General features: G+C 35.5%; 1 protein-coding gene across 1 annotated transcript in view; it reads left to right on the forward strand.

The window, feature by feature from the left end:
- Nucleotides 1-27056, forward strand: part of LAMA2 (laminin subunit alpha 2) — a 674179-nt gene that overhangs the window by 378155 nt on the left and 268968 nt on the right. The window contains exons 15-17 of the mRNA XM_068984950.1: nucleotides 76-187; nucleotides 6217-6330; nucleotides 11147-11274. Coding sequence (XP_068841051.1) covers nucleotides 76-187; nucleotides 6217-6330; nucleotides 11147-11274 — 354 coding nt within the window. The remainder of the gene's footprint in view (nucleotides 1-75; nucleotides 188-6216; nucleotides 6331-11146; nucleotides 11275-27056) is intronic.

Genomic DNA, 27056 nt, shown 5'->3' on the forward strand with positions numbered 1-27056 from the left:
CTATACTGTTCCTCAAGAGATGTAACACCTAGGAGCTTGTTTACTTATTTACCATCTCTTTTTCCTTCTGCTCAGGCTGAGCTCTGTTGACCTTGAATCTGCAGTCCCCTATCCTACTGACGGAAGCTTTGCAACAGCTGTGGAAGTTTGTCAATGTCCACCAGGGTATTCTGGCTCCTCCTGTGAAGTAAGTTTGCAAGAATATAGCTTCGGTGCATTCTAAGTTCTTTCAGCATTAACTATTAAACTATTTTAAAATGAATTTAGTTTTTTCATCAAGGACTGCACAAATGATAGTGTCTTACTACTTGAAGAACTTCAATGTCTGCCAGAAGTTATAACTGTCAAATAGAGTGTTACTCATATGATGTCATCTTGAAATCATATTTTTCCTTATGACATAATAGCTAAAAATCTAATGCTTTTGGAAGTTTTTGTTTTCTCTTTAATCTGTTGATAAAATGGGATGAATGATGGTCAAATACTATTTCAATATATTTCTCCTTCATTTCCACCTGAGTGCTTGAGAGGAATTTAGCACTGTTTCTTTTCTTTTTCACTTTCTCCATTTTTTTAATCCTATGTACCACATTCTTTCTCTACTTTATTCCTAAGAATACAACCAATTCACAGTCATCTGAAGGACTCAATCTTTAAAATGTCAAGAACATAATATATGGAAGAAATACCTTGATTCGGAAAATTTTCTACAGGTCTTTGATTTGTTTAGCACCTAAAGTTTGAGATATTTATTGTTGTCTCAGTATTCTAGATTAATGTTCCTTCCTTAATATTGCAATGTGTCCTTCTAAGGTAATAATTTTTATTTACTTTTATGTATGTTGTAGGTGGTTTGAAAATTGATTTTACTTGAAATCTGCTCAAAAAATGTAAGCACCATTTCCCTGATAGAGGGCATGGCTTTGTATAAATAGGAGCTTAAATTCTTTAAAAATGGTGCCTTTAAGGAATCATCTGAGTGTACCAAGATGTTCCACTTCAGCACACTACCCCATTAAGCCATTTACAGAAATACCCTAGGCCTTGCTTTTCAGTTCTTATACTTTAAAATAATGCATGCTTCCAGAAGATACACAGGGCTTAGAGTCATATGCATGTCAGATGTGGTTTTTTTTTAACTGAGCTTATATTCACCTATCTAAAAATAAAACTAAATGTAATTCGCCATCACTTTTTAAAAATTCATACAGAGAATACAGAAATAATAATGGAAATAAGTTAGCTCTGTCAACCCAAATTTGATTTCACATATAAAATATATGTTGTATTTGATGAAACATATTCTTTGATTAAGAACCTAGTAGTTTTTATTTCAAACCAGAAAGCTCTCTTTGAACCTCTAAGTTCTTATTTCAACTGAAATAAACTACTCTTATTATATTCTTGCTTTCACACTTATTCCCACTTTGGTGATTCTCAGTACTCTTCATCATCTTCTATACAAATTTCAAATGCCCATTGAATCTGAAATTGTCTGTATTAGAATCATTTCATGGCTATGCATTTCATTTCTTCTTTTCTTTCACCAAAACATTTATTGAGACTCTTTGGTAAATTCTGCCCTAGATGCTGAAGGGGATTATCAAGGTTACATCACAATCCTTGTTCTTACGGAGCCAACTGTCCGTTAGTCAGACAGAACACATACTTATGATAAAGAGGATCATGGCCCTATAGAATTAAGGCACCAATAAGTGGTACAGGACATGAGTGCAATAATCTTTCAAAGATGTGATCAGTTCCAGTGGAGAGAGATGTCACAGAAAATGTCCTGGGGTAGAAAAATCTCGACTTGGAAATGAAATAATGGAAACAATTAGGTAGGAAGAGAGAAGCAAGTGGGTGTGGAAGAGTCAGAACAAAGAAACAGAAGAAGGATAAGAAAAGCTTCCTGTGCTTCTCACACAATAATGGATAAATAAAGTTACCTTGGAATCCGTAAAAGAAATTAATCGAATCAGAAGACAAGGAACTCTGAAACTCTGGAGTTTCTCTCAGGCTTCTTCATTTCTTCTACTCTCTGATAATCCTTTCTTTTCTTTATTGAAGCTTCCTGCCCCTTAGCTCACTATTGTCTATCCATCTTTTCCTAATTTCATTTGTTTTTTTACTGAGTTTGAAAGGGCAGACATTCTAGTTTTGTTACCACTGATATTCCCAAATCCTTTAAAAGCTGAGTAAACTCCAAACACCATTGTTGTTGTTACTGTTCAGTCCCTGAGTTATGTCTGTCTCTTTGCGACCCCATGGACTGCAGCACACCAGGCTTTCCCTCACTGTCTCCTGGAGTTTGCTGATTCATGTCCGTTGAGTCCGTGATGCCATCCAGCCATCTCAGCCTCTGTTGCCTCCTTCTCCTCTTGCCCTCAATTTTTCCCAGCATCAGGGTCTTTTCTAGTGAGTTGGCTCTGCACATCAGGTGGCCTAAGTATTAACATCTTAATTCTAGCTTGCCTAAAACAGATTATATGATTTCATGATAAATCATTCTTTTCTGTTTTCTTTGGAGCTATAAATGTTGATCCAGAATTTTTAAATCATTTCTACCTTTTATAAATCCCTACACATTTTATTTTTCAAATATTTCCATACTTTCCTAGAATTGTCATAGTTCATTTCACTTAACAAGTGGGACAGATGAGGAAGTAAAAGCAAAGTTAGGTACTGAAAAAGTGTTTCAATTAAAATCTCAGTTTCCTCTTCTACATGATGGAAATATTAACTACTTCATGGACGCATTCACACTTTCATTTTAGCTAACAGGTATTGATGACCATGCATTCTGAGATGATCAAAACTCTTGATGTGGATGGTAATGTGATGAACAATACACATACAGTCTATGACCTCAAGGACATTACATTTGATGGTAGACTAGACTATATGCCAGAAAGAAAATTTAAATAAATATGATAAATTCCATGAAGACAACAAGCAGGGGGCCTTAGATAGAGGTTCTGAGAACAGGTGTAGGAAGATGAGATGGAAGGGACTCTATTATGAGAGGTTGTTGGGAAGATTGTCTAAGGTGGTAGCATCTAAACTGAGCTCTAGGGTCTTCTTAGGTAAAGAGAACCAATGAGGAAGTGAAACACAGTTTGGAATCTGCAAGGACCTGAAAGAAGGCACGTATGGCTGGAGCTTAATAAGCAAGGGGAGCATAGCACAAGACACGCCTGGAGGAGCCAAACCACTCAGAACTTTGCATGCATGATTAAAAATTTGTAATATTATTCTAAATGCAATGGAAAGAAAACTTTTCTGCTTCTGCTGCCCAGTCATGTCTGACTCTTTGCAACCCCGTGAACTAGGCCGACAGGCTCCTCTGTCCATGAAGTTTTCCAGGCAAGAAGACTGGAGTGGGTCGCCATTTGATACGAAACTATGATCTGAGTTAAATTTTTTTTTTAAGTCATTATAACTACAGTGTGTAGTACATACTGTACATGGCAGGGATGGCAGGAAATAAAATAGTTAATATGCTATTTTGTTAGAATGTAATGATGATAGAGGTTTGTTAGGATAATGGCAGAGGATGTGAAAAGACATGTTGTTTATTTTAAATAGATTCTGTTAGTAGAACCAATCAGTCTTACTGATAGACATGCCACGGGAACATTGAAAGTAACAATGGTTTTGAGAATGAGTCAGATGTCAAGTTTGAGCAGCTGAATGTGGTGCCATTTACTTATCTGAGGAAAGCTGTGGGAAGGAACACCTGTGATGGGGATGATAAAATCAACAATCCATTTTAGAAATATTAGGTTTGAAAGAGCTATGAAGTATATTGTCAATGTCCAGTTAGAATAGGTAGGTCTTGACCTCAGAATATCTGTCTGGTCTAGAGGTATGTATTTGGAAGAAATCACCAACTAGACAGCTGAATGAAATTACCTGGGAGCAAGTGTGGAGGAAAAAAGAGAAAATGACTAAGCCCCCAAGAGCTCCTGACCATGAGAAGGGAGTTGAAGCAGAGGAGACAGCAAAGAGATGGGCAGAAACCTGGGACTGTGGTATCACGAAAGCTGTGAGAAGAGGGCTTTTGAGGGAGATAGGAATCAACTAAACCATAGCTTGATGAGAGATCAAATAAAATGTTAATTGTAGAATCATTCATTTGATTTGGTTCCCTGGAATTCAGTGGCATGGACAAGAGCAGTTTTAACCCAGTGATTATGGCACAAGACAGATTAGGATGGAGTGAACCATTGAAGGGAAGTGACAAAGAAAAGATATTTTAGAGCAGTCTTACCTAAAAGAAAAAAATAGGTAGGTAACTGAAAGTTATGGGATATTAAGAGAGTATTTTTGTCTTTTTTTTTCTGTTAGCTAATTTTTTACAGAGATACAAGTCATATTTCCAAGCTGATAGTAATGATCTAAGAGAAAGGAAAGCTATTATTGATGCAGCACTGAGTGGGTATATTGGGAAAACAATTACAAGTGGGGTGATAATCCTTTGAGAGTATAAGAAATTCTGCATGCCTCATCCCCATTGTTCCAGAGGGAAATATGACTAATGGAAATATGGGCTTGTGCTTGCGTACTTGGTAGTGGAAAGATAGTTTTCACTGCCTTCAATATTCTTGTGACTAATCAGATGAAATCACTGGCTAAGAGAGAGGTGTAAAGAGTTGGGAAATTTAAAGAGGATATAGGATAAGTAATATATTTGCAGATATATATGTGTGTGTATATATATATATATGCCTTGTTTTATATATATATATATACCTTATATATTATATATATACCTGTATATAATATATATCTTATTAATGACAATTCTATGAATATTTTTCCTCAAAACAGTAAGTCGATTCTCTCCCTACTATCAACACCCTTAATATCTACTCCCTTCTGAATATATGGCTTCACCAGTTTTTAGAAATATATATTACATTACAAAATCTATTCTATAATGAGTCTAGGGTGATAATATTTTTAATGATAAAAAATTATTAGAAAGGGTTACAAAATTGACGCCTTCTTTTCTATACTGCCCAAATTAAGAAAGTTGCTTTTGTTTTCCTTTAGGATATAAAGTATCAGATCATCCTTTTTCTATATCTTTGCTATTGATGTTCAAATTTAAGAATCCTCATATCCTGAGGCAGAAGGAACATTTCCAACAACACACAGCACAATTCTATATTCTTTATTACCTCAGTGGTTTCTCTCTTGTTTCTACTCTCAGCTAGGAAAAAAAAAGGCCTTTCCATGATATACTGTGTTGTAGTTAACCATCCAGAAATACAGTACATAACCCACAAAATGCAGTTTTAACTTGAGGGAGATCATAAGCTCCTACAGGGCAGCAGTGTTTGCCCCCTTTATTTTGTACCCTGTCCAGCTGATAGTGACCCCCACGGAAGGGATGCTTAAACATGACAGCGAACTGAAAGCCAGCACTGACACACAGATACTCTGTGACCCAAATATCCTTTTTCTAATCAGAATTCTATTTTTGTATGAGAAAGTGTTTTACACTTTAAAAAGGAATGATGGATATAACTAGAGTTCTAGTAGAATAAAACCATAAAATAAAATATCTAAGGAATGTATGGTAAATAAGTCATAAACTATTTTGTGTAAATTTGAGAAAGTATAATAGGATGGAGGAAGTTGAGAATGAGAACTATAAATTATATATGTGCAGAAGTCAGCCATGTAGGTGATCAAATGCAAGATGAGTGCTACCTTTTTTCCAGCTGATTGCAAAGATTTTCTGAAAGTGACAGAGTTAAGGGCAGTTTGCATGTAAGAAAGAGAAGACATTCCAGAGAATCTACAATCCTTGGACAAGACATTAAATGCTCTAGTAGGCTAAGGTTCTGAAGAGTCCCTTTATGTTGGCTGCTTTTTTCCAATGCTTTTTCTTCCGTTTTCTTGTCTGTGCTTTTTACTTTGAAACTGTCATGGTTCAATTCTTTATATCTCTGCTTTATTTTGCTATTTCAGAAGAGTCATCAAGTTAATGCTTCCTCTAATCTCATACCTGCCAATAACACTAAGGTCAGTACGAAGCCTCTGTGTCAGGAGGAATAGCTCTGGTAGCCATATTTCCATAATGGCAACGCTTTGACATGGACATTTGCTGGGTTTGCTACCTAAATATGTTTATCTGCTGAAGACAAAAGTAAGCTTTAAAAAAAAAATCCCTGAGACTAACTTGAGACCATATTTTCCTTTCAGTCTTGTTGGCCTAGGCACAGACGAGTTAATGGCACTATTTTGGGTGGCATCTGTGAACCCTGTCAGTGCTTTGGTCACGCGGAATCCTGTGATGATATCACCGGAGAATGCCTGGTAAGTGCTTTCTCCATTGGCGTTGCTGACTGACAGGGCTGAAATCAGCTCAATAAGCCCTGCAACTCAATTACTACCTTCGGGACCTTAAACACTTGAGTCAAGAAGGGATTTGACGTCTATCTTTATATTGAACTGAGTTGGAAGCTGAGAAGGTTCTTTCATATGTGGTCTTCCTGACTGATAAGCATTAGAAAGTGTTTACTCACGTTAGTCTAAGGATTGAATTAAGATCAGATATATCATAATAAAACATAACTAATGACTGGGATACATATCTGCCACAAATATATATGGTTTCAACCCCTTATGTAATTCTACCCCAAAATTGACTGCATTTCTGTAACAGGAAATGATTTGTAACCCCATAATATGAAAAGTATAAAATATAACCTTTGTAATAGGCATGATTACACTTTTTTATCACTTTGAAAATGAGGGCATACTACATTCTTTTTTATTGGAAAATTTCAGCATTTAACTAAATTCAAAACATTGTGTGTAAATTAAAAATAATGAATATGTGCAACAATATTCACCAGAGCTGCTTACTCCTCTACTATTAAGTCAATAAAGTAACCAGAAAAAAAGCTCTACAGAGGGTGAAGCACTTTCCATCCTGCTAAGAAGCTTTTGGATTGGAGATTACGCTGAATAGACCATTCTGATTAACTCAAGGGCATGTTAGTTTTATATTGTCTGATATGACATGAAGCTTGAAACAACACTTCTCATTTCATTAATCTTGCAGGAACACAATTTGAAATGGTGCCAATTTGGGAGGATATCATATTCTCATTTCCCTGTAGAATTTAAGGCAGCCTCTGTTATCTGTATTTCTTAATGTTCTCACTTTCTCTTGCTCATTCTTCCCCCTCCCCTACCCTTTTTCTTCCATTTAAAAGCTTCTGGGAAAAATCCAAAATGAAAATTCAGGCTTTTGTTTCAATGTGATTTGACATTTAGTTTTATTGATGCTCTTTCTGTTTTCTCTATAGAAGATTTTGTTTAATTGCATTGCAGGATAAAGCATGATAGCCTTAATTTGTGGATCAGTAGATTTTTCAAATGGCATTGTTATGAACAGAAAGACTAAGTGATTTTCATTTTAATTATACAATAAGTCTTTTAAAATGTACCTTGGGAAAAATATTGAGTTACTTTTAAACAAATATTCAGCCCAAAACAGATATAGATTTGTTTTCAGTTCAGTTCAGTTCAGTTCAGTTCAGTCGCTCAGTCATGTCCGAATCTTTGAGACCCCATGAAACGCAGCACGCCAGGACTCCCTGTCCATCACCAACTCCCAGAGTTCACTCAAACTCATGTCCATCAAGTCAGTGATGCCATCCAGCCATCTCATCCTCTGTCGTCCCCTTCTCCTCCTGCCCCCAATCCCTCCCAGCATCAGAGTCTTTTCCCATGAGTCAACTCTTCGCATGAAGTGGCCAAAGTATCGGAGTTTCAGCTTTAGCATCAGTCCTTCCAATGAACACCCAGGACTGATCTCCTTCAGAATGGACTGGTTGGATCTCCTTGCAGTCCAAGGGCCTCTCAAGAGTCTTCTCCAACACCACAGTTCAAACGCATCAATTCTTTGGCCCTTAGCTTTCTTCACAGTCCAACTCTCACATCCATACATGACCACTGGAAAACCCATAGCCTCGACTAGACAGACCTTTGTTGGCAAAGTAATGTCTTTGCTTTTCAATATGCTATCTAGGTTGGTCATAACTGTTTTACTTAAACCTAAAAAGACAAAAATTAATATTTCATGATAACAGACTCATAATGCTTCCCACAGCAATATTTCATGCTGCATTCATTAAGATTAAGTCTAAAATCATGCTATTAGTCCATTTGGTTATAGGATATTTCAAAGAATGAAAGCCCATTGTTTTAGAGTAAGATAGTTTCATCCAGCATAATTTCGGAGGGAAGAAGTGAGGGGAATCAGTGTTTATCTGAGACCTTCTACTAATGAACTCTAGTTTATTGAATTTGTTTCATGGACAAGGAGATAGGAGGCTACTTCAAATAAGTAAGGGATCTTAGGGAAGCAACAGAGACCTTAATGATTGACCTTAATGACCTTAATCTGGTGTGTTTTCTGAATTTTCCATTGTAGCTGATAAATAGATAATAATGTAAGATTTTTCTGGAGACTTCCAAATGCTCTATTTGAAATGATACTGATAACTAAATGCTGCTGTCCCATTTTGAGCATATTAATTCTAACATGATCCACAATGATAAAAATATTTAAGTGCTGCACATCAAAAGCAATCTGACCATTCAGTTGCTCTACATTTAGCTTCTTTTTAAAAAATTATTTATGCTTTCCCTCCTAGCATTACATTAAACAAAAAATTTTGAAACTTTCCCAGATAAGCTACATTTTAGTTAGTTTGGGCTTTGAAATCTAATTAGAAATAAATTGAAATATTTTTTGATATCAGACCAAAATCCAGACCTCTTTTATAGTATGGACCTATATTGAAAGATCAGTTTGACTTGAAGTACTTCTGAAGTGACCTAAGCCTGGTGGGCTGATGTCTATAGGGTCAGACACGACTGAACTGACTTAGCAGCAAGAAACAGTCAAGTCACATGGGAAGATTGCATACTTACTCCTTGTCATTTTTCTTGTGATAAGTGATGTGAGAAGACATTTGGAGAGCACTTTGGAGCAGGATACCTATAAAAATCACCAGCCCATCAGAGTGAACCTTTCATCTTTTTTTCAGTTTGAGTTTCCATTGTATTGTTGTCTATTACTGTTTTATGGTTTCAATTACAAAAACAGTTGAGTTTTAAGATTAGTTTTATTATCTCCATTCAGTGACATATGACATTAGGAAATGCAAGAAATATGTTATTTTTCTTCCAAATTAGTAAAGCAAATCAGGGTCTCTGAGTTGTACAAGATTTTCATTTGAGTTTTAGAAAAACCATTTTCAACATGGTTAAAACATAATCAGTTTTATGATCTTGTTTTTTAAAGTCCCTAAATCTTTGAAGATATAATTTTGATTGTGTCAGTATAACAATATACAAAGAATATTGCAACAAACATACTATTTTTTTTAGTAAGAGCCAACTTTAGTTAAACTTGAAAACTGAAAGGAACTAATATGAAGATGAAATCAAAGAGGAAAGCCTCTCATCAGATTGATCCATGTTTGGCAACTTCCTACCAGATGTGCTGTTATTTAGACAAGTGTTGATAATAAAGTTAACATCTTTGCTACTTTGATAGAAGGTTGATAAATAAATTTGAGAATTTTAAATACCTTAAGGAAAAACCTATTTTCAAGTATTAACAGATACTAAAGAATCACCTATTCACTTGTACTTCAAACTGTCATAGGATTTCAGAACTTGAAAGCTGCATATATTATGAGCGTCAGCTCTCACATTTTACAGAATGTAAGCAATTGATTCAGATTTAAATTATTGGATTCCATTTCATATCTTCTATTCAGTATCTGTCCCTCTCCCCAAGGAATTTGACCAACTGTTTTCTGAAATGTTATTTATGTGGTTTTAAATTAAATATATTTATTAAATGTAATTAAAATAGAACTTAAAATATATTGGAATAACTCAGAACTTTCATTAAATCAAACTGGCTCTCCCATTGGTCATCAAGGTTAATAAATTTTTACTTTATGCTTAAAATGAATTTATATTTTGGCTCTTAGCTATTTCCTTTACATATTTCGTTATTGATGATAAAATTAAAGGTCTTATACTCCAAACTCTGATGAACTCTTTTGAAATGAGAAAAAATAGAATCTTATATGCTTGTAAGATTAAAAATATATTTGTCACAATAAATCTATGCTGTATGATATTTAATAGGCATTATGTACATTTTATTGTATTACAGGAGTTTGAAAAAGTTATGTCTACACAATGCCAAAACATCATACAAATTGATCAAATTGTGCTATTGAAAACTATAGACAATTTCATTCATTAATTGATTGTTCACCTTTACCAGTCTTGATGAATTTTGTGAACACTAAGTTGATAAATCTACTTTAATTAATATGAAGAAATCAAGATATAAATTACTTTATTTTGATTTTCTCTATTTTTAAAAAGTACATGTTTCCAGAAAATACTAATTGATGGAAAATGCTGTTTTATTTTAAAAACCAGTGTCTGAGGGAAATTGTTACATGCCTTGTGGTTTTACTATTTATTAGTATACATTTAAAAATTTCTCAGTCTTCCCATCTTTTAATCATGAGTCAAGCAAGGCCCTCACAACTGTAATACATTAGTGCATTGTCCACATCATCAGAGCATACTGAGGTCCAGATTAATCTCAGAGTAGGAAGCCTATAGTCTCAGAGGATTTGTATGATTAGCCACAGTTCTCATTAAATCAGCAGTTTTAAGTTGAACAATTAATTTTACCTAAATCAGGTACAATTTCCATCAAACATATGTCATTTAGTCTCTGTAGAGTCTAAATGTATGTTACTACACATAGTCACACATATTTCTTTAAGAAAAAAATGAAAACCAAAAAAAAAGAAAATATGATTTACATAATGAAAAAACTTTATAGTGAATTTCAGTCATCTTTTTGTTAAGTATGCATATGCTGAAAGTAGCATGTAGTTTATAAGCTAGAAATTAAATTAACTTTCAATGCTATTTCACAGCTGTAAAATTGACCATTTTATGTGGGAAATTACTCTTCCTGGCGGGGAACAGACTAATGATTCTGTAGACCTATTTTTGGTAATGCATTGATGCTAGAGACTGGAATAATAAACTCTGATGTGCACTTCTTCCTCAGAATTGTAAGGATCACACTGATGGCCCATATTGCAATAAATGTCTTCCTGGTTTCTATGGTGATCCTACTAAAGGAACCTCTGACGACTGTCAGCCCTGTGCCTGTCCACTCAATAGCCCATCCAATAAGTGAGTAACAAACTTACCTCTTTCCAGAGTTGGGAATCTGGTTCTGCAAGTGTATTTTTGATATAGAATTTACCCTTTCTCTTGTCACACATAAATAAATAATAAAGATGTGCATAAATTTATCAGGAAGATAATATGAATTTTTCTAAATATAAAATATTTAAAGCTGTGGCTGTTTATTCCATGAAATTTTTAATATTTTTAGCTCTAGTTTTGGGGATTTAGTATCTAAGAGAACTCAAATATAATTTCTAAACCAACTCCAAAGAACAGACATATATTTTAAAAACTTTGACACATACCCACAGATACACACACACACACACACACACACACACACACACACCTTCATACTGTATTAAAAAATACTACTAATAAAATGCTGCTTATTTGGGTCCCAGTCACACACTGTTTGTAAATCTTAGGCAAGTCATAAATCCCTCAAAAAGGTAAAATAAGAAATAAATCTAGCTGACCTTTAACCACGGTTTTATCCCTTGGTTATTGCATGATTTATCATATTATCATATAATATCATATTGTATATATATTTTTATCTTATTGAAATAGTTTAATGGTATTACAAATTATAAAATATTGAAATATGGATGATAGCACTTTAGTTTGCATAAAACACATCATGAAAAGTTTAATGGAAACTTCATACAGTTTTTCTATTCATCTGGATATCTGTCTTTTAAAAAATTTTCTACTTGTTCATCTGAAACAATAACTTTGTGTAGCAGACTTTTTAAAGTACATGTTTTGTCTGATCTTCCCTTTACCTTTTAGGGGAACACATTATTTCAGATGCTGTAATTCACTTTCCCCTCAGGGGCAACCATCTCATAAGCAAATATGTAAGAAAGACCCTGAAACCAAAAATTTCTTTTTATTTTAAGTAAGCATATTAATTATAATGCTAATCAATCCTTTTTATTAGTAAACATTGTAAGTAACTATAGTTTTAAATCAAATTTTTTAAAATTTTCTTAAAGGTAAGCTTAGTGCTTAATTCATATTTTTGTATGTAATTTTCATCTATTTCTGAATGCTGTAGTAATCCTTGAAGAGCAAAAATTTTTCATGATGATTATATGTTACAGGTTACAAAGTTACAACTTTTTAATGTGAAGGTGTTACCAAGTTGGTCATATTTTGCGGTCTTATCTAAGATATGCCTAATAAAAATGGTCTTTTATTGCTAGAGTCCATGAATACTAGAAGTTAAAGATTTTGAGATTAATTCTGTCTTGAATTTAAAAGTTATCTTAGGAATTACGCTTCCTGCACTTCAGCCCACATGAAATCCTTTTACTCTTCCCTGACAACATCCCTCCATCAGAATTTCCATCTTAGTCACTGGAGAGGAAAAGAACTAAGATTTAATGGAAGCAGACTACTACATTCTAGGCATAGGGTCAGGCATTATACTTGGCATTATTTTACACCCACTTATTAAACTGTTTCTGAAGGTTCAGTTCAGTTCAGTCACTCGGTCGTGTCCGACTCTTTGAGACCCCATGAATCGCAGCACGCCAGGCCTCCCTGTCCATCACCAACTCCCAGAGTTCACTCAGACTCACATCCACCGAGTCAGTGATGCCATCCAGCCATCTCATCCTCTGTCATCCCCTTCTCCTCCTGCCCTCAATCCCTCCCAGCATCAGAGTCTTTTCCAGTGAATCAACACTTTGCATGAGGTGGCCAAAGTACTGGAGTTTCAGCTTTAGCATCATTCCCTCCAGAGAAATCCCAGGGCTGATCTCCTTCAGAATGGACTGGTTGGATCTCCTTCCAGTCCAAGGGACTCTCAAGAGTCTTCTCCAACACCAGAATTCAAAAGCATCAATTCTTCGGTGCTCAGCTTTCTTCACAGTCCAACTCTCACATCCATACATGACCACAAGAAAAACCATAGCCTTGACTAGACGGACCTTTGTTGCCAAAGTAATGTCTCTGCTTTTGAATATGCTATCTAGGTTAGTCATAACTTTTCTTCCAAGGAGTAAGCGTCTTTCAATTTCATGGCTGCAGTCACCATCTGCAGTGATTTTGGAGCCCAAAAAAATAAAGTCTGGCACTGTTTCCACTGTTTCCCCATCTATTTCTGATAAAGTGATGGGATCAGATGCCATGATCTTCGTTTTCTCAATGTTGAGTTTTAAGCCAACTTTTTCACTCTCTACTTTCACTTTCATCAGGAGGCTTTTTAGTTCCTCTTCACTTTCTGCCATAAGGGTGGTGTCATCTGCATATCTGAGGTGATTGATATTTCTCCCAGCAATCTCGATTCCAGCTTGTGCTTCTTCCAGTCCAGCGTTTCTCATGATGTACTCTGCATAGACGTTACATAAGCAGGGTGACAATATACAGCCTTGATATACTCCTTTTCCTATTTGGAACCAGTCTGTTGTTCCATGTCCAGTTCTAACTGTTGCTTCCTGACCTGCATCTAGGTTTCTCAAGAGGTAGGTCAGGTGGTCTGGTATTCCCATCTTCTTCAGAATTTTCCACAGTTGATTGTGATCCACACAGTCAAAGGCTTTGGCATAGTCAATAAAGCAGAAATAGATGTTTTTCTGGAACTCTCTAATGCCAAATATAATACCTGACCTTATATCTAGAATGTAGTAGTCTGCTTTCATTAAATATTAAGAAAGGAGTTTTCAAGTGGGAAAAGAGCATTATAGTGCCAATCTCTGGAACTGGAATTCCTTGATTTAAATGCTGAATTTCATTCTTTCTAGGCATATGACTCTGAGAAAGTAACTTACATTCTCTGTGTCTCAATTCTCTTTTCTTAATTAGGACCTTCTCAGAGGGTTGTTGTGAGAATCACATAAATTGAAATGCACCAAGCACCTAAAACCATGATTGAACATGGTGAGCCTAATACTGAGACTGGTCATTTATTAATTAATTTACTCAGTCATAAATTAAAGTATCAGAGTTGAAATTTTAAAGTTAAAGTCATGTGCTTTCCATTCCCCTACAGTCTTACATTAAGGGCTTCTTTAAGAAACACCGCATTTTAAGCGATAACATTAAGAGGGAAATGGGGTAATATATATTAGTGATCAGAATATTTTCAGAATTTAGGGCATGTGCCTGGATGGTTACCAAACTGAAGATCTTTTGGCAACCAGGGAAGTCAGAGAAGAGGAAGAAGGCTAAAATGAAATCTGGAAAATAATGAATATGTCGGACATCCATGACACAAATCTTGCTCTCTGGTGTACTTGTGAAGGATTAGATCAAGCTATGGAGAACCGACTCACTCGCTTCAGTGGAATTCTCCAGAACCATCCAATTTACACAAAACTTTAAGGAAAACAAAGGGATGGCATCTAGTTACTCATCTGCATTGCACTCCTTTGCAACCAAAATATCAATGGCGTTAGCATAGCTGTCAGTCCAGCAGAGCTGGCCATTCATAGTATCACATGAATCCTGGCCTAAAACATTTGCAGAATTATATAATCGAGTGAATATATAGACTTTATGAATTTATCCTCAAATTGTACTGTTATTATTATAAATATGGATGAGCCATTAAGGAGAGAACTTTGCTTGGGTAATTATAGGCGTTCATGACCCATCCTTCTCTGTTCACTGTGCTTCTACTTTAAAATGGATTCTAATTGTGTTCTGAAAGAAAAAAGTCAGCAAGCATTAAACACCATCCATCATCTGTCAGTGATAAAAAGAACTGAGGTTCTAGTATCCAGTGATAAAATGTTCCTAAGTATGGTATTCCAGTTTGATATATTGTGCAGATCTTGACTCTTTAAGGAAAGTTCAATAATAACAGTAATGAAATATTTAAAGATCCTTTCATTTAAGGTGTTTTTATTTACATTAAATAATTGTTAAATCATTAGGTTATAATTTTATCCTTACAAGTAGAATTGGCAGTAGAGTACCAAAACCTATTTTAAATGCCAGCTTTAAATGTAGCATTTTTAGAGGGAATTATACCCAAAACTTATAATAACCTAGAGTGGAATATAATCTGCAAAAAACCTGAATCACTTTTCTGTACACCTGAAACTAACAATAAATATTGAAAATCAGCTATAATAGATAGGTGGCATTTTTGTTTTAGTAAAAAGAAGGAACAGTGACAAGTCACTTTGTTTAAAAATTTATATTTAGAGGTATTATGTTTTTTAAGTTTACCACAATTTTGAAAATTAACATAATTCAGCTGCACAACTGTGATGAGACAAAATTTAATTTTAATCTAATAACCCGAATTTGTATTCACTAAATAATGGGATATCTAATGACTTAGAGAAACTCTTCTTTTAAAAATGTTTTTGAAAAGTCATTATTCTTATAATCTGAGTTAGAAACTCTGAGGAATAAATTGACTAGTCACATATTATCCAGGAGATGTGATTTGAATGTTCACAGACTATTTAGGAAAAAAAAAATTCAACTAAAGGTTGCTGCAACCTTCATCTAGAAGTGTAAGGCTTAGTGATAGTTTTGCCTTGTGATTTATCTATTTAATCCCTGGTCATAAATCTTACAGATCACAAGCATTTTGGCTCCAAATTTCTTAGATAATATTGCAAAATAAATCAAATGTGTAGGGAGCTAGAGATAGATTGGTATAATTATTATGATGTATGGATACAGACAAGCATATAATATTTAAATTATACATATATATCACTTTATCAACTATTTACAGTGTCCACTGTTTGCTTAGCCATCTCATCTTGGTGATGTATATATTCCAGCTATAGATTGTAACTAGGTAGTGAAATTTATCTCTAGAGAAGCAAATAAAACTGTAAACATTTCAAGTGTTTATATTCTTTTAAATCTGGCATCACATAACTTATAGATTAAATATGATAAGAGACACATGACAGTCCTTGAACTCTTAGGATACGTGTGTTATATAATAAAATTAGAGATATTCTTGGCACAAAGCTGAACAGAGAGTAGGCTCTTGATAAGTTCTGTATACTTACCATTGTGAATACTACTTCTTTGTGTGCATCAGAAGTACTAAACTTTAAATTTTTGAAAGAATTGAGAACTTTTAGAGTGGACTTTGGAGCTCATCCTATACTTGTTAAGTTCAGTTCACTTCAGTCGCTTAGTCATGTCTGACTCTTTGCAACCCCATGAACCGCAGCACACCAGGCCTCCCTATAAATCACCAACTCCTGGACTTTACCCAAACCCGCATCCAGTGAGTCAGCGACGCCATCCAACTATCTCATCCTCTGTTGTCCCCTTCTCCTCCTGCCCTCAATCTTTCCTAGCATCACGGTCTTTTTGAATGAGTCAGCTCTTCGCATCAGGTGGCCAAAGTATTGGAGTTTGAGCTTCAACATCAGTCCTTCCAATGAACACCCAGGACTGATCTCCTTTGGATGGACTGGTTGGATCTCCTTGCAGTCCAGGGGACTCTCAAGAGTCTTCTCCAACACCACAGTTTAAATGCATCAATTCTGCAGTGCTCAGCTTTCTTTTTAGTCCAACTCTCACATCCATACATGACTACTGGAAAAACCATAGCCTTGACTAGAAGGACCTTTGTTAACAAAGTAATGTCTCTGCTTTCTAATATGCCATCTAGGTTGGTCATAACTTTCCTCCCAAGGAGTAAGCATCTTTTAATTTCATGGCTGCAGTCACTATCTGCAGTGATTTTGGAGGCCAAAAAAATAAAGTCTGACACTGTTTCCACTGTTTCCCCATCTATTTCCTATGAAGTGATGGGACCAGACACCGTGTTCTTAGTTTTCTGAATGTTGAGCTTTAAGTCAACTTTTTCACTCTCCTCTTTCACTTTCATCAAGATGCTCTTTAGTTCTTCTTCCCTTTCTGCCATAAGGGTGGCGTCATCTGCATATCTGAGGTTATTGATATTTCTCCCAGCAATCTTGATTCCAGCTTGTGGTTCTTCCAGCCCAGCATTTCTCATGATGTACTCTGCATAGAAGTTAAATAAGCAAGGTAACAATATACAGCCTTGACGTACTCCTTTTCCTATTTGGAACCAGTCTGTTGTTCCAGGTCCAGTTCTAACTGTTGCTTCCTGAGCTGCATACAGATTTCTCAAGAGGCAGGTCAGGTGGTCTGGTATTCCCATCTCTTTCAGAATTTTCCACAGTTTATTGTGATCCACACAGTCAAAGGCTTTGGCATAGTCAATAAAGCAAAAATAGATGTTTTTTTCTGGAACTCCCTTGCTTTTTGATGATCCAATTGATGTTGGCAATTTGATCTCTGGTTCCTCTGCCTTTTCTAACACCAGCTTGAACATCTGGAAGTTCACTTGGAGAATTTTGAGCATAACTTTACTAGCGTATGAGATCAGTGCAATTGTGTAGTAGTTTGAGCATTCTTTGGCGTTGCCTTTCTTTGGGATTGGAATGAAAACTGACTTTTTCCAGTCCTGTGGCAACTACTGAGTTTTCCAAATTTGCTGGCATATTGAGTGAAGCACATTCACAACATCATCTTTTAGGATTTGAAATAGTTCAACTGGAATTCCATTATCTCTACCAGCTTTGTTCGTATTGATGCTTTCTAAGGCCCACGTGACTTCACATTCCAGGATGTCTGGCTCTAGGTGAGTGATCACACCATCATGATTATCTGGGTCTTGAAGATCTTCTTTGTAAAGTTCTTCTGTGTGTTCCTGCCACCTCTTCTTAATATCTTCTGATTCTGTTAGGTTCATACCATTTTTGTCCTTTATTGAGCCCATCTTTGCAGGAAATGTTCCCTTGGTATCTCTAATTTTCTTGAAGAGATCTCTAGTCTTTCCCATTCTGTTGTTTTCCTCTATTTCTTTGCATTGATTGCTGAAGAAGGCTTTCTTATCTCTCCTTGCTATTCTTTGGAACTCTGCATTCAGATCCTTATATCTTTCCTTTTCTCCTTTGCTTTTTGCTTCTCTTCTTTTCACAGCTATTTTTAAGGCCTCCTCAGACAGCCATTTTGCTTTTTTTCTTTTTTCTTTCCTTTTCTTGGGGATGGTCTTGATCCCTGTCTCCTGTACAATGTCACGAACCTCCATCCATAGTTCATCAGGCACTCTATCTATCAGATCTAGTCTCTTAAATCTATTTCTCACTTCCACTGTATAATCAAAAGGGATTTGTTTTAGGTCATACCTCAATGGTCTAGTGGTTTTCCCCAGTAGTTTTTAAAGTTAGTACTTATTCCAAGATGAAAGGAAAGTTAAGGAAATGTTCAATTCAGCAATATTATTCAGAAATTTAGAACATTGGGCATTTTAGACAATTTGCCACATATTGTTTTGTGTCCATATATAAGATTATCATGTATCTTACTGGTCCAATCTATCAGAAGGAAAACAGTAAACTCCAGAGAAATTAAATGCCTTGATCATGATCATAGCTTGCTTATGGCAGAACAAATATTAGAATCCATATATTCTGATTCACCTCTGTGCTTCTTCCAGTGAGGCTATAGAAACAGAAACAATTATAGAAACATTGAAGAGAGGAAACAAATTTAATAGAACTTAATGTCAGTAAAACTGTGAATGTCCATTGTAAAAAATGACTGCTGTTTGGTGATAGCTATGCTAACTCAAACTTAAGAGACTGAAGCAGGATGAAAAGCTGCAGGTTTAATTATTAATACCTAATAAATAACTAGGGCTTCCTTTTTGGCTCAGACAGTAAAGAATCTGCCTACAATGCAGGAAACCTGGATTCTATCCCTCACTCAGAAAGATCCCCTGGGGAAGGGAATGGCAACCCACTCCAGTATTCTTGTCTGGAGAATTCCATAAAGAGAGGAGCCTGGTGGTGTCCATGGTGTCGCAAAGAGCTGGACACGACTGAGCAGCTAACACTTCCCACTGAAATGAGTAACTAAATGTCTTCAGCATTAGACAAACCAACATATATGTTGGCAAAATTTTTAAACTGTTCTTAAATTATAACTATAACTTATTGTGGCACTATGCTAAGTATTTGCTTTCATACTTTATCAGCATGCAGACTTTACTCAGATCATGTTCCGCTTTTGCTGAATGTGAAGCTTATGTTTAGAGAAACACAGAAAACATGCAATTCTAATTACAAAATCCAATTATGGATATTCCATCAGATTTTACACCCTTTGAACACAATTAAAGAAATATGTTTGCTTAATGAGTCTCATGAGAATAAGTAGAACAGAGGTCATTGAGCTGAAATAAGGAAAAGCCTATGGACAAATTTCAAAAATTCATGTGGCCCAAACCATAGTGTTGAAGTAAGATGAGTTTTCCCTTCATTTTTCTCATCTTCTTCTCAGTCTTCCACTCCTTCAGCAGTTATGCATGGACAGTCTTACCATCTTACCCTAGTTTCCTCATTCACTGACACATTGTAGCATCTTATCCCATTTTATCTTTCTTCCCCTGTGCAAGAGTTCCAGATAACAATTAGTTAAAAGGAGTACTGCTCCACTATTATACATGCAAACACAGAACATGTCCTGATTGTCTAACCCTCAATGTTGAAAACTTTGTGCTAGTAGTGAAAGAATTCATTATTTCCTATCACATCACAGGAAACAAGAGGTTTCTGGGTTCCCTCTTGCACTGGCTGTGAGAAAGTTCAAAGCCACATGTTGATCTGCCACTATGTAATGAACATATTGTACAATATATACATATACCCATAAAAATGCATTTTTATAATATGAATTCTGCACTCTAAATATACCCTTAATTTTTATGTTAATTTTTAGTTTTGTTCTCTTTTATTGCATCATTTTATCTTAATGTACATATTTTGATATTAGAATTAAATACTTTCTGGAACAAAGAAGATTGTATCTGTGTTTGTACCTTGATGTATGTAAATACACACATATGCTCACATACATATTAATTTATATGTACATATATACACTTATAAATAGATCAACATAAATATAAAAATCTGTATTCAGTTATTTAAAAAGACTGTTTCTTTGTGTAGATCCTTACTATTTATTCTGGCAATAGCTTCTCTTGCTCCCTGTTTGTGAAAAATGTCTGCTATTCTTGGTCACTTGTGTCTTCTGTGGAGTGACTAAGCCAGGAAGCAGAACAGTGCCTCTGCTGGTGTGAAGCTGGCCAATTACAGTTAGATGACATAATCTTGGAATCTCTTGAAGTTAGCAAAGATCTTCCAGTTCCCTTTCTTTCATAGAACAGTTAGCTTAAGCATTTGCCAAGATCAGTGTCAAGTTGCTGCATTTGCCAATCCAAATTCTATAGACATTTCTTGATGTACATGTTTATTTCTTATTCTAATTTTATGTTTGTGGCTGAATACCATCTTCTCCATAGTTATAGCTACAGCAGCAAGGGAATGAACCCTGTTTACATTGTTTAAAGGGTAATTGAACCACAAATTCAAACATATTTTATGACGAGCTTTTATTTAGACTCATGTGTCAAGTAGTTACACCACTAGAAGTTTGTGTGCTAAGTCACTCCAGTCAGAGTTTAAATTTACTTAATTCTGAATTAAGAAGGTGTGAAGGACAGAGACACCTGGCATGCTGCTGTCCATGGGGTCACAAAGAGTCGGACGGACACTGCCTTGTCACTAAACAGCAACAAATAGGGAAAAGAGAATATCAAGTTAGAAACAAAGTTTTGGATTCTGTGCTAAATTCTCCTGGAAATTAGCATATGACTTTGGACAAGAAAAATTATGCCCACCCAATCAGCTCGTAGAATTTTGTGAAAATTTGATAGAATTATTCGTAAAAGCTCACTAAAAATGTAAAGAGCTAGTCAAATCTGATATATTGTTATTGTTTAATTTTTTCTGAAAAAGCATTGCTTTCTGTCAATGAGTGCATTTTACATTACTTCTGTCATTCTAACTGAGGCGGGGTATATTTAAGAATTTGAAATCTATTTTATGAATAGTTTTAAAGTGTCAGAAGCTTTGTGGAACACCTTTGACATGAATTATAGTAAACTAATTTAGGATTAAAAAATAATCGATGTGGTTTCCTTTCTTATTTATTTAATTAATTTATTTATTATAATTGGAGGCTAATTACTTTACAATATTGTGGTGGTTTTTAACATACATTGACGTGAATCAGCCACGGGTGTACATGTGTCCCCCATCCTGAAGCCCCTCCCACCTCACTTCCCATCCCATCCCTCTGGATTGTCCCAGTGCACCAACTTTGCATGCCCTGTTTCATGCATTGAACTTGGACTACTCATCTATTTCACATATGATAAATACATGTTTCAATGCTATTCTCTCGAATCATCCCACCCTCACCTTCTCCCACAGAATCCAAAATTCTGTTCTTTATATCTGTGTCTCTTTTGCTGTCTCATATATAGGGTCATTGTTACTATCCTTCTAAATTCCATATATATGCCTTAATATACTGTATTGGCGTTTTTCTTTCTGACTTACTTCACTGTGTATAATAGGCTCCAGTTTAATCCACCTCATTAGAACTGATCCAAATGCATTCTTTTTAATAGCTGAGTAATATTTCATTGTGTGTATGTACCACAATTTTCTTACCCATTCATCTGTCAATGGACAGCTAGGTTGCTTCCATGTGCTAGCTATTGTAAACAGTGCTGCAACATACAGGTGTCTCTTTCATTTCTGGTTTCCTCAGTTTGTATGCCCAGCAATGTGATTGCTGGGTTGTATGGCAGTTCTGTTTCCAGTTTATTTAAGGAGAAAAAACTTACACTGTCTACACTGTTCACCATACTGGCTATACTAGTCTGCATTCCCACCAACAGTGTAAAAGGGTTCCCTTTTCTCCACACACTCTCCAGCATTTATTGTTTCTAGACTTTTTGATAGTAGCCATTCTGATCCATGATGTGAGATGGTAACTCATTGTGGTTTTGATTTGCATTTCTCTGATAATGAGTGATGCTGAGCATCTTTTCATGTGTTTGTTAGCCATCTGTATGTCTTCTTTGGAGAAATGTCTGTTTAGTTCTTTGGCCCATTTTTTGATTGGGTCATTTATTTTTCTGGCATTGAGCTGCAGGAGCTGCTTGTGTATTTTTGAGATATATTCTTTTAATTAAGCCCATTTGTTTATTTTTGCTTTTATTTCCATTACTCTGGGAGGTGGGTCATAGAGGATCATTCTGTGATTCATGTCAGAGAGTGTACTGCCAATGTTTTCCTCTAGGTATTTTATAGTTTCTGGTCTTATATTTAGATTTTTAACCCATTTTGAGTTTATTTTTATGTATGGTGTTAGTGTTCTAGTTTCATTGTTTTACAGGTGGTTGACCATTTTCCCAGCATCACTTGTTAAAGAGATTGTCTTTTCTCCATTGTATATTTTTGCCTCCTTTATCAAAGATAAGGTGTCCATAGGTGTGTGGATTTATCTCTGGGCTTTCTATTTTGATCCATTGATTTGTATTTCTGTCTTTGTGCCAGTACCATACTGTCTTGATGACTTTAGCTTTGCAGTAGTCTGAGGTCAGGCAGGTTGATTCCTCTAGTTCCATTTTTCTTTCTCAAGATTGCTTGGCTGTTCGAGGTTTTTTTGTATTTCCATACAAATTGTGAAATTATCTGTTCTAGTTCTGTGAAAAATACTGTTGGTAGCTTGATAGGGATTGCATTGAATCTATAGATTGCTTTGGGTAGAATACTCATTTTCACTATATTGATTCTTCCAATCCATGAACATGATATATTTCTCCATCAATCTGTGTCATCTTTGATTTCTTTCATCAGTGTTTTATAGTTTTCTATATATAGGCCTCTTGTTTCTTTAGGTAGATTTATTCCTAAGTATTTTATTCTTTTCATCACAATGGTGAATGGGATTGTTTCCTTCATTTCTCTTTCTGTTTTCTCATTCTTAGTGTATAGAAATGCATGGGATTTCTGTGTATTAATTTTATATCCTGCAACTTTACTATATTCATTGATCAGCTCTAGTAATTTTCTGGTGTTGTCTTTAGGGTTTTCTATATAGAGGATCATGTCATCTGCAAACAGTGAGAGTTTTACTTCTTCTTTCCAACTTGGATTTCTTTTATTTCTTTATTTTCTCTGATTGCTGTGGCTAAAACTTTCAAAACTGTGTGAATAGTAGTAGTGAGAGTAGGCATCCTTGTCTTGTTCCTGACTTTAGGGGAAATGCTTTCAATTTTTTGCCATTGAGAATAATGTTTGCTGTGGGTTTATCATATATGGCTTTTAATATGTTAAAGTATGTTCCTTCTATGCCCAATTTATGGAGAGTTTTTATCATAATTTTGTCAAAGGCTTTCTCTGCATCTATTGAGATAATCATATGGCTTTTATTTTTCAATTTGTTAATGTGGTGTATCACATTGATTAATTTGCAAATATTGAAGAATCTTTGCATCCCTGGGATAAAGCCCACTTGATTGTGATGTATGTTCTTTTTAATATGTTGTTGGATTCTGTTTGCTAGAATTTTGTTGAGGATTTTTGTATCTATGTTCATTACTGATATTGGCCTATAGTTTCCTTTTTTTGTGGCATCTTTGTCAGGTTTTGGCATTAGGGTGATGGTGGCCTCATAGAATGAGTTTGGGAGTTTATCTTCCTCTACAATTTTCTGGAAGAGTTTGAGTAGGATAGGTGTTAGCTCTTCTCTAAATTTTTGGTAGAATTCACCAGTGAAGCCATCTGGTCCTGGGCTTTGTTTGTTGGAAGATTTTTGATTACAGTTTCGATATCCATGCTTGTGATGGGTCTGTTAAAATTTTAAATTCTTCCTGGTTCCATTTTGGAAGACTATACTTTTCTAAGAATTTGTCCATTTCTTCCAAGTTGTCCATTTTATTGGCATATAGTTGCTGATAGTAGTCTCTTATGATCCTTTGTATTTCTGTGTTGTCTTTTGTGATTTCTCCATTTTCATTTGTAATTTTGTTGATTTGATTCTTCTCCCTTTATTTTGTGATGAGTCTGGCTAATGGTTTGTCTGTTTTATTTATCTTCTCAAAGAACCAGCTTTTAGTTTTGCTGATTCTTGCTATAGTCTCCTTTGTGTCCTTTTCATTTATTTCTGCTCTAATTTTCATTATTTGTTTCCTTGTAGTAACCCTGGGTTTCTTTATTTTTTCTTTTTCTAGTTGTTTTAGGTGTAAAGTTAGGTCATTTATTTTATTTTCCCCTTGTTTCTTGAGGTAAGCTTGTATTGCTATGAACCTTCCTCTTAGCACTGCTTTTACTGAATCCCATAGTTTTGGGGTTGTTGTGTTTTCATTTTAATTTATTTATATGCATATTTTTATTTACTTTTTGATTTCTTCCATGATTTGTTGGATATTCAGAAGCATGTTGCTTAGCCTCCATCTGTTTGTATTTTTAATAGTTTTTTTTTCTGTAGTTGACATCTAATCTTACTGCATTGTGATCAAAAAAATACTTGAAATGATTTCAACCTTTTTGAATTTACCAAGGCTAGATTTATAGTCCAGGATGTGATCTATCCTGGAGAATGTTCCGTGTGCACTTGAGGAAAAGGTAAAATTTGTTGTTTTGGGATGAAATGTCCTATAGCTATCAATTAGGTGTAACTGGTCCATTGTATCATTTAAAGGTTGTGTACCCTTGCTGATTTTCTGTTTCATTGATTTATTCATAGGTATGAGTGGGCTACTAAAGTCTCCCACTATTATTGTGTTACTGTTAATTTCCCCTTTCATACTTTTTATCATTTGCCTTACATATTGAGATGCTCCTATGTTGGGTGCATATATATTTATCATTGTTATATCTTCTTGGATTAATCCTTTGAGCATTATGTAATGTCCTTCTTTGTCTCTTTTCATGGTCTATTTTATCTGATACAAGTATTGCTACTCCTGCTTTCTTTTGGTCTCCATGTGCATGAAACATCTTTTTCCAGCCCTTCACTTTCAGTCTGTATGTGTTCCTTGTTTTGAGGTGAGTCTCCTGTAGACAGCATATATAGGGGTCTTGTTTTTGTATCCATTCAGCCAGTCTTTGTCTTTTGGTTGGGGCATTCAACCCATTTACATTTAAGGTAATTATTGATAAGTATGATCACATTGCCATATGCTTTGTTGTTTTAGTTTCGAGTTTATAAACCTTTTCTGTGTTTCCTGTCTAGAGAAGATCTGTGTTGAAGAGCTGGTTTGGTGGTGCTGAATTCTCTCAACTTTTGCTTGTCTATAAAGCTTTTGATTTCTCCTTCATGTCTGAATGAGATCCTTACTAAGTACAGTAATCTGGGTTGTAGGTTTTTCTCTTTTATCACTTTCAGTATGTCCTGCCATTCCCTTCTGGCCTGAAGAGTTTCTATTGAAAGATCACTGTCACCCTTATGGGGATCCCCTTGTATATAATTTGTTGCTTTTCCCTTGGTGCTTTTCATATTTGCTCTTTGTGTTTGATCTTTGTTAGTTTGATTAATATGTGTCTTGAGGTGTTTTGACTTGGGTTTACCCTGTTTGGGACTCTCTGGGTTTCTTGGACTTGGGTGGCTATTTCCTTCCTCATTTTAGGGAAGTATTCAATTATTATCTCCTCAAGTATTTTCTCATGCCCTTTCTTTTTGTTTTCTTCTTCTGGGACTCTTATTATTTGAATGTTGGGGTGTTTAACATTGTCTCAGAGGTCTCTGAGGTTGTTTTCATTTCTTTTAATTCTTTTTTTCTTTTTTCCCCTCTGCTTCATTTGTTTCTAACATTCTATCTTCCACGTCACTTATCCTCTCTTCTGCCTCAGTTATTCTACTGTTTATTCCCTCCAGGGTGCTTTTGATCTCAGTTATTACATTATTCATTATTGATCGACTCTTCTTTATTTCTTCTAGGTCCTTGTTAAACATTTCTTGCATCTTCTCAATCCCTGTCTCTAGTCTATTTATCTGTAACTCCATTTTGTTTTCAAGATTTTAGATCATCTGTACTATCATTATTTTGAATTCTTTTTCAGGAAGACTCCTGTCTCCTCTTTTGTTTGGTTTACTGGGCATTTATCATGTTCCTTCACCTGCTGAATATGTCTCTGCCTTTTCCTTTTGTTTAGATTGCTGTGTTTGGGGTACCCTCTCTGTAGGCTGAAAGTTCTTGGTTCCTCTTTATTGCAGAGCTTGCTCCCTGTGGGTGGAGTTGGACTAGTGGTTGTCAAGGTTTCTTGGTTAGGGGAGCTTGTGTTTGTGTTCTGGTGGGTGGAGCTGGATCTCTTCTTTCAGGAATGCAATAAAGTGTCCAGTAGTGAGTTTTGGAGTGTCTATGGGTTTGGCATGGCTTTGGAAAGCCTGTCTTTTAATGCTCAGGGTTGTGTTCCTGCTTTGCTGGAGAATTAGCATGGTGATCTTGCTCTGGATTTTGTTGATTCTTGGGTGGAGCTTGGTTTCAGTGTAGGTATGGAGGCCTTTGGTTGAGCTCTTGTCTATTCATGTTACCTGGAATCAGGAGTTCTCTGATGTTCTCAAGTTCTGGAGTTGAGCCTCCTGCCTTTGGCTTTCAGTCTTATTCTTACAGTAGCCTCAAGACTTCTCCATCCAAACAGCACAGATCATAAAACATCTAGGTTAATGGTGAGACAATTCTCCACAGCGAGGGACACACAGAGATGTTGACAGAATTACATGGAGAAGATAAGAGGGAGGAGGGAGACAGAGGTGACCAGGAGAAGAGGGGGAGTCAAAAGGGGAGAGAGTGATCTAGCCAGTAATTGATTTCCTAAGGGCTTTCAACAGTCTGGAACACCCAGAGAGATTCACAGAGTTACATAGTAAAGAGAAGAGGGAGGAGGGAGACAGAGGTG

Source organism: Capricornis sumatraensis, chromosome 13 (assembly GCF_032405125.1).
Source record: "Capricornis sumatraensis isolate serow.1 chromosome 13, serow.2, whole genome shotgun sequence".
Taxonomy (NCBI): Eukaryota; Metazoa; Chordata; class Mammalia; order Artiodactyla; family Bovidae; genus Capricornis; species Capricornis sumatraensis.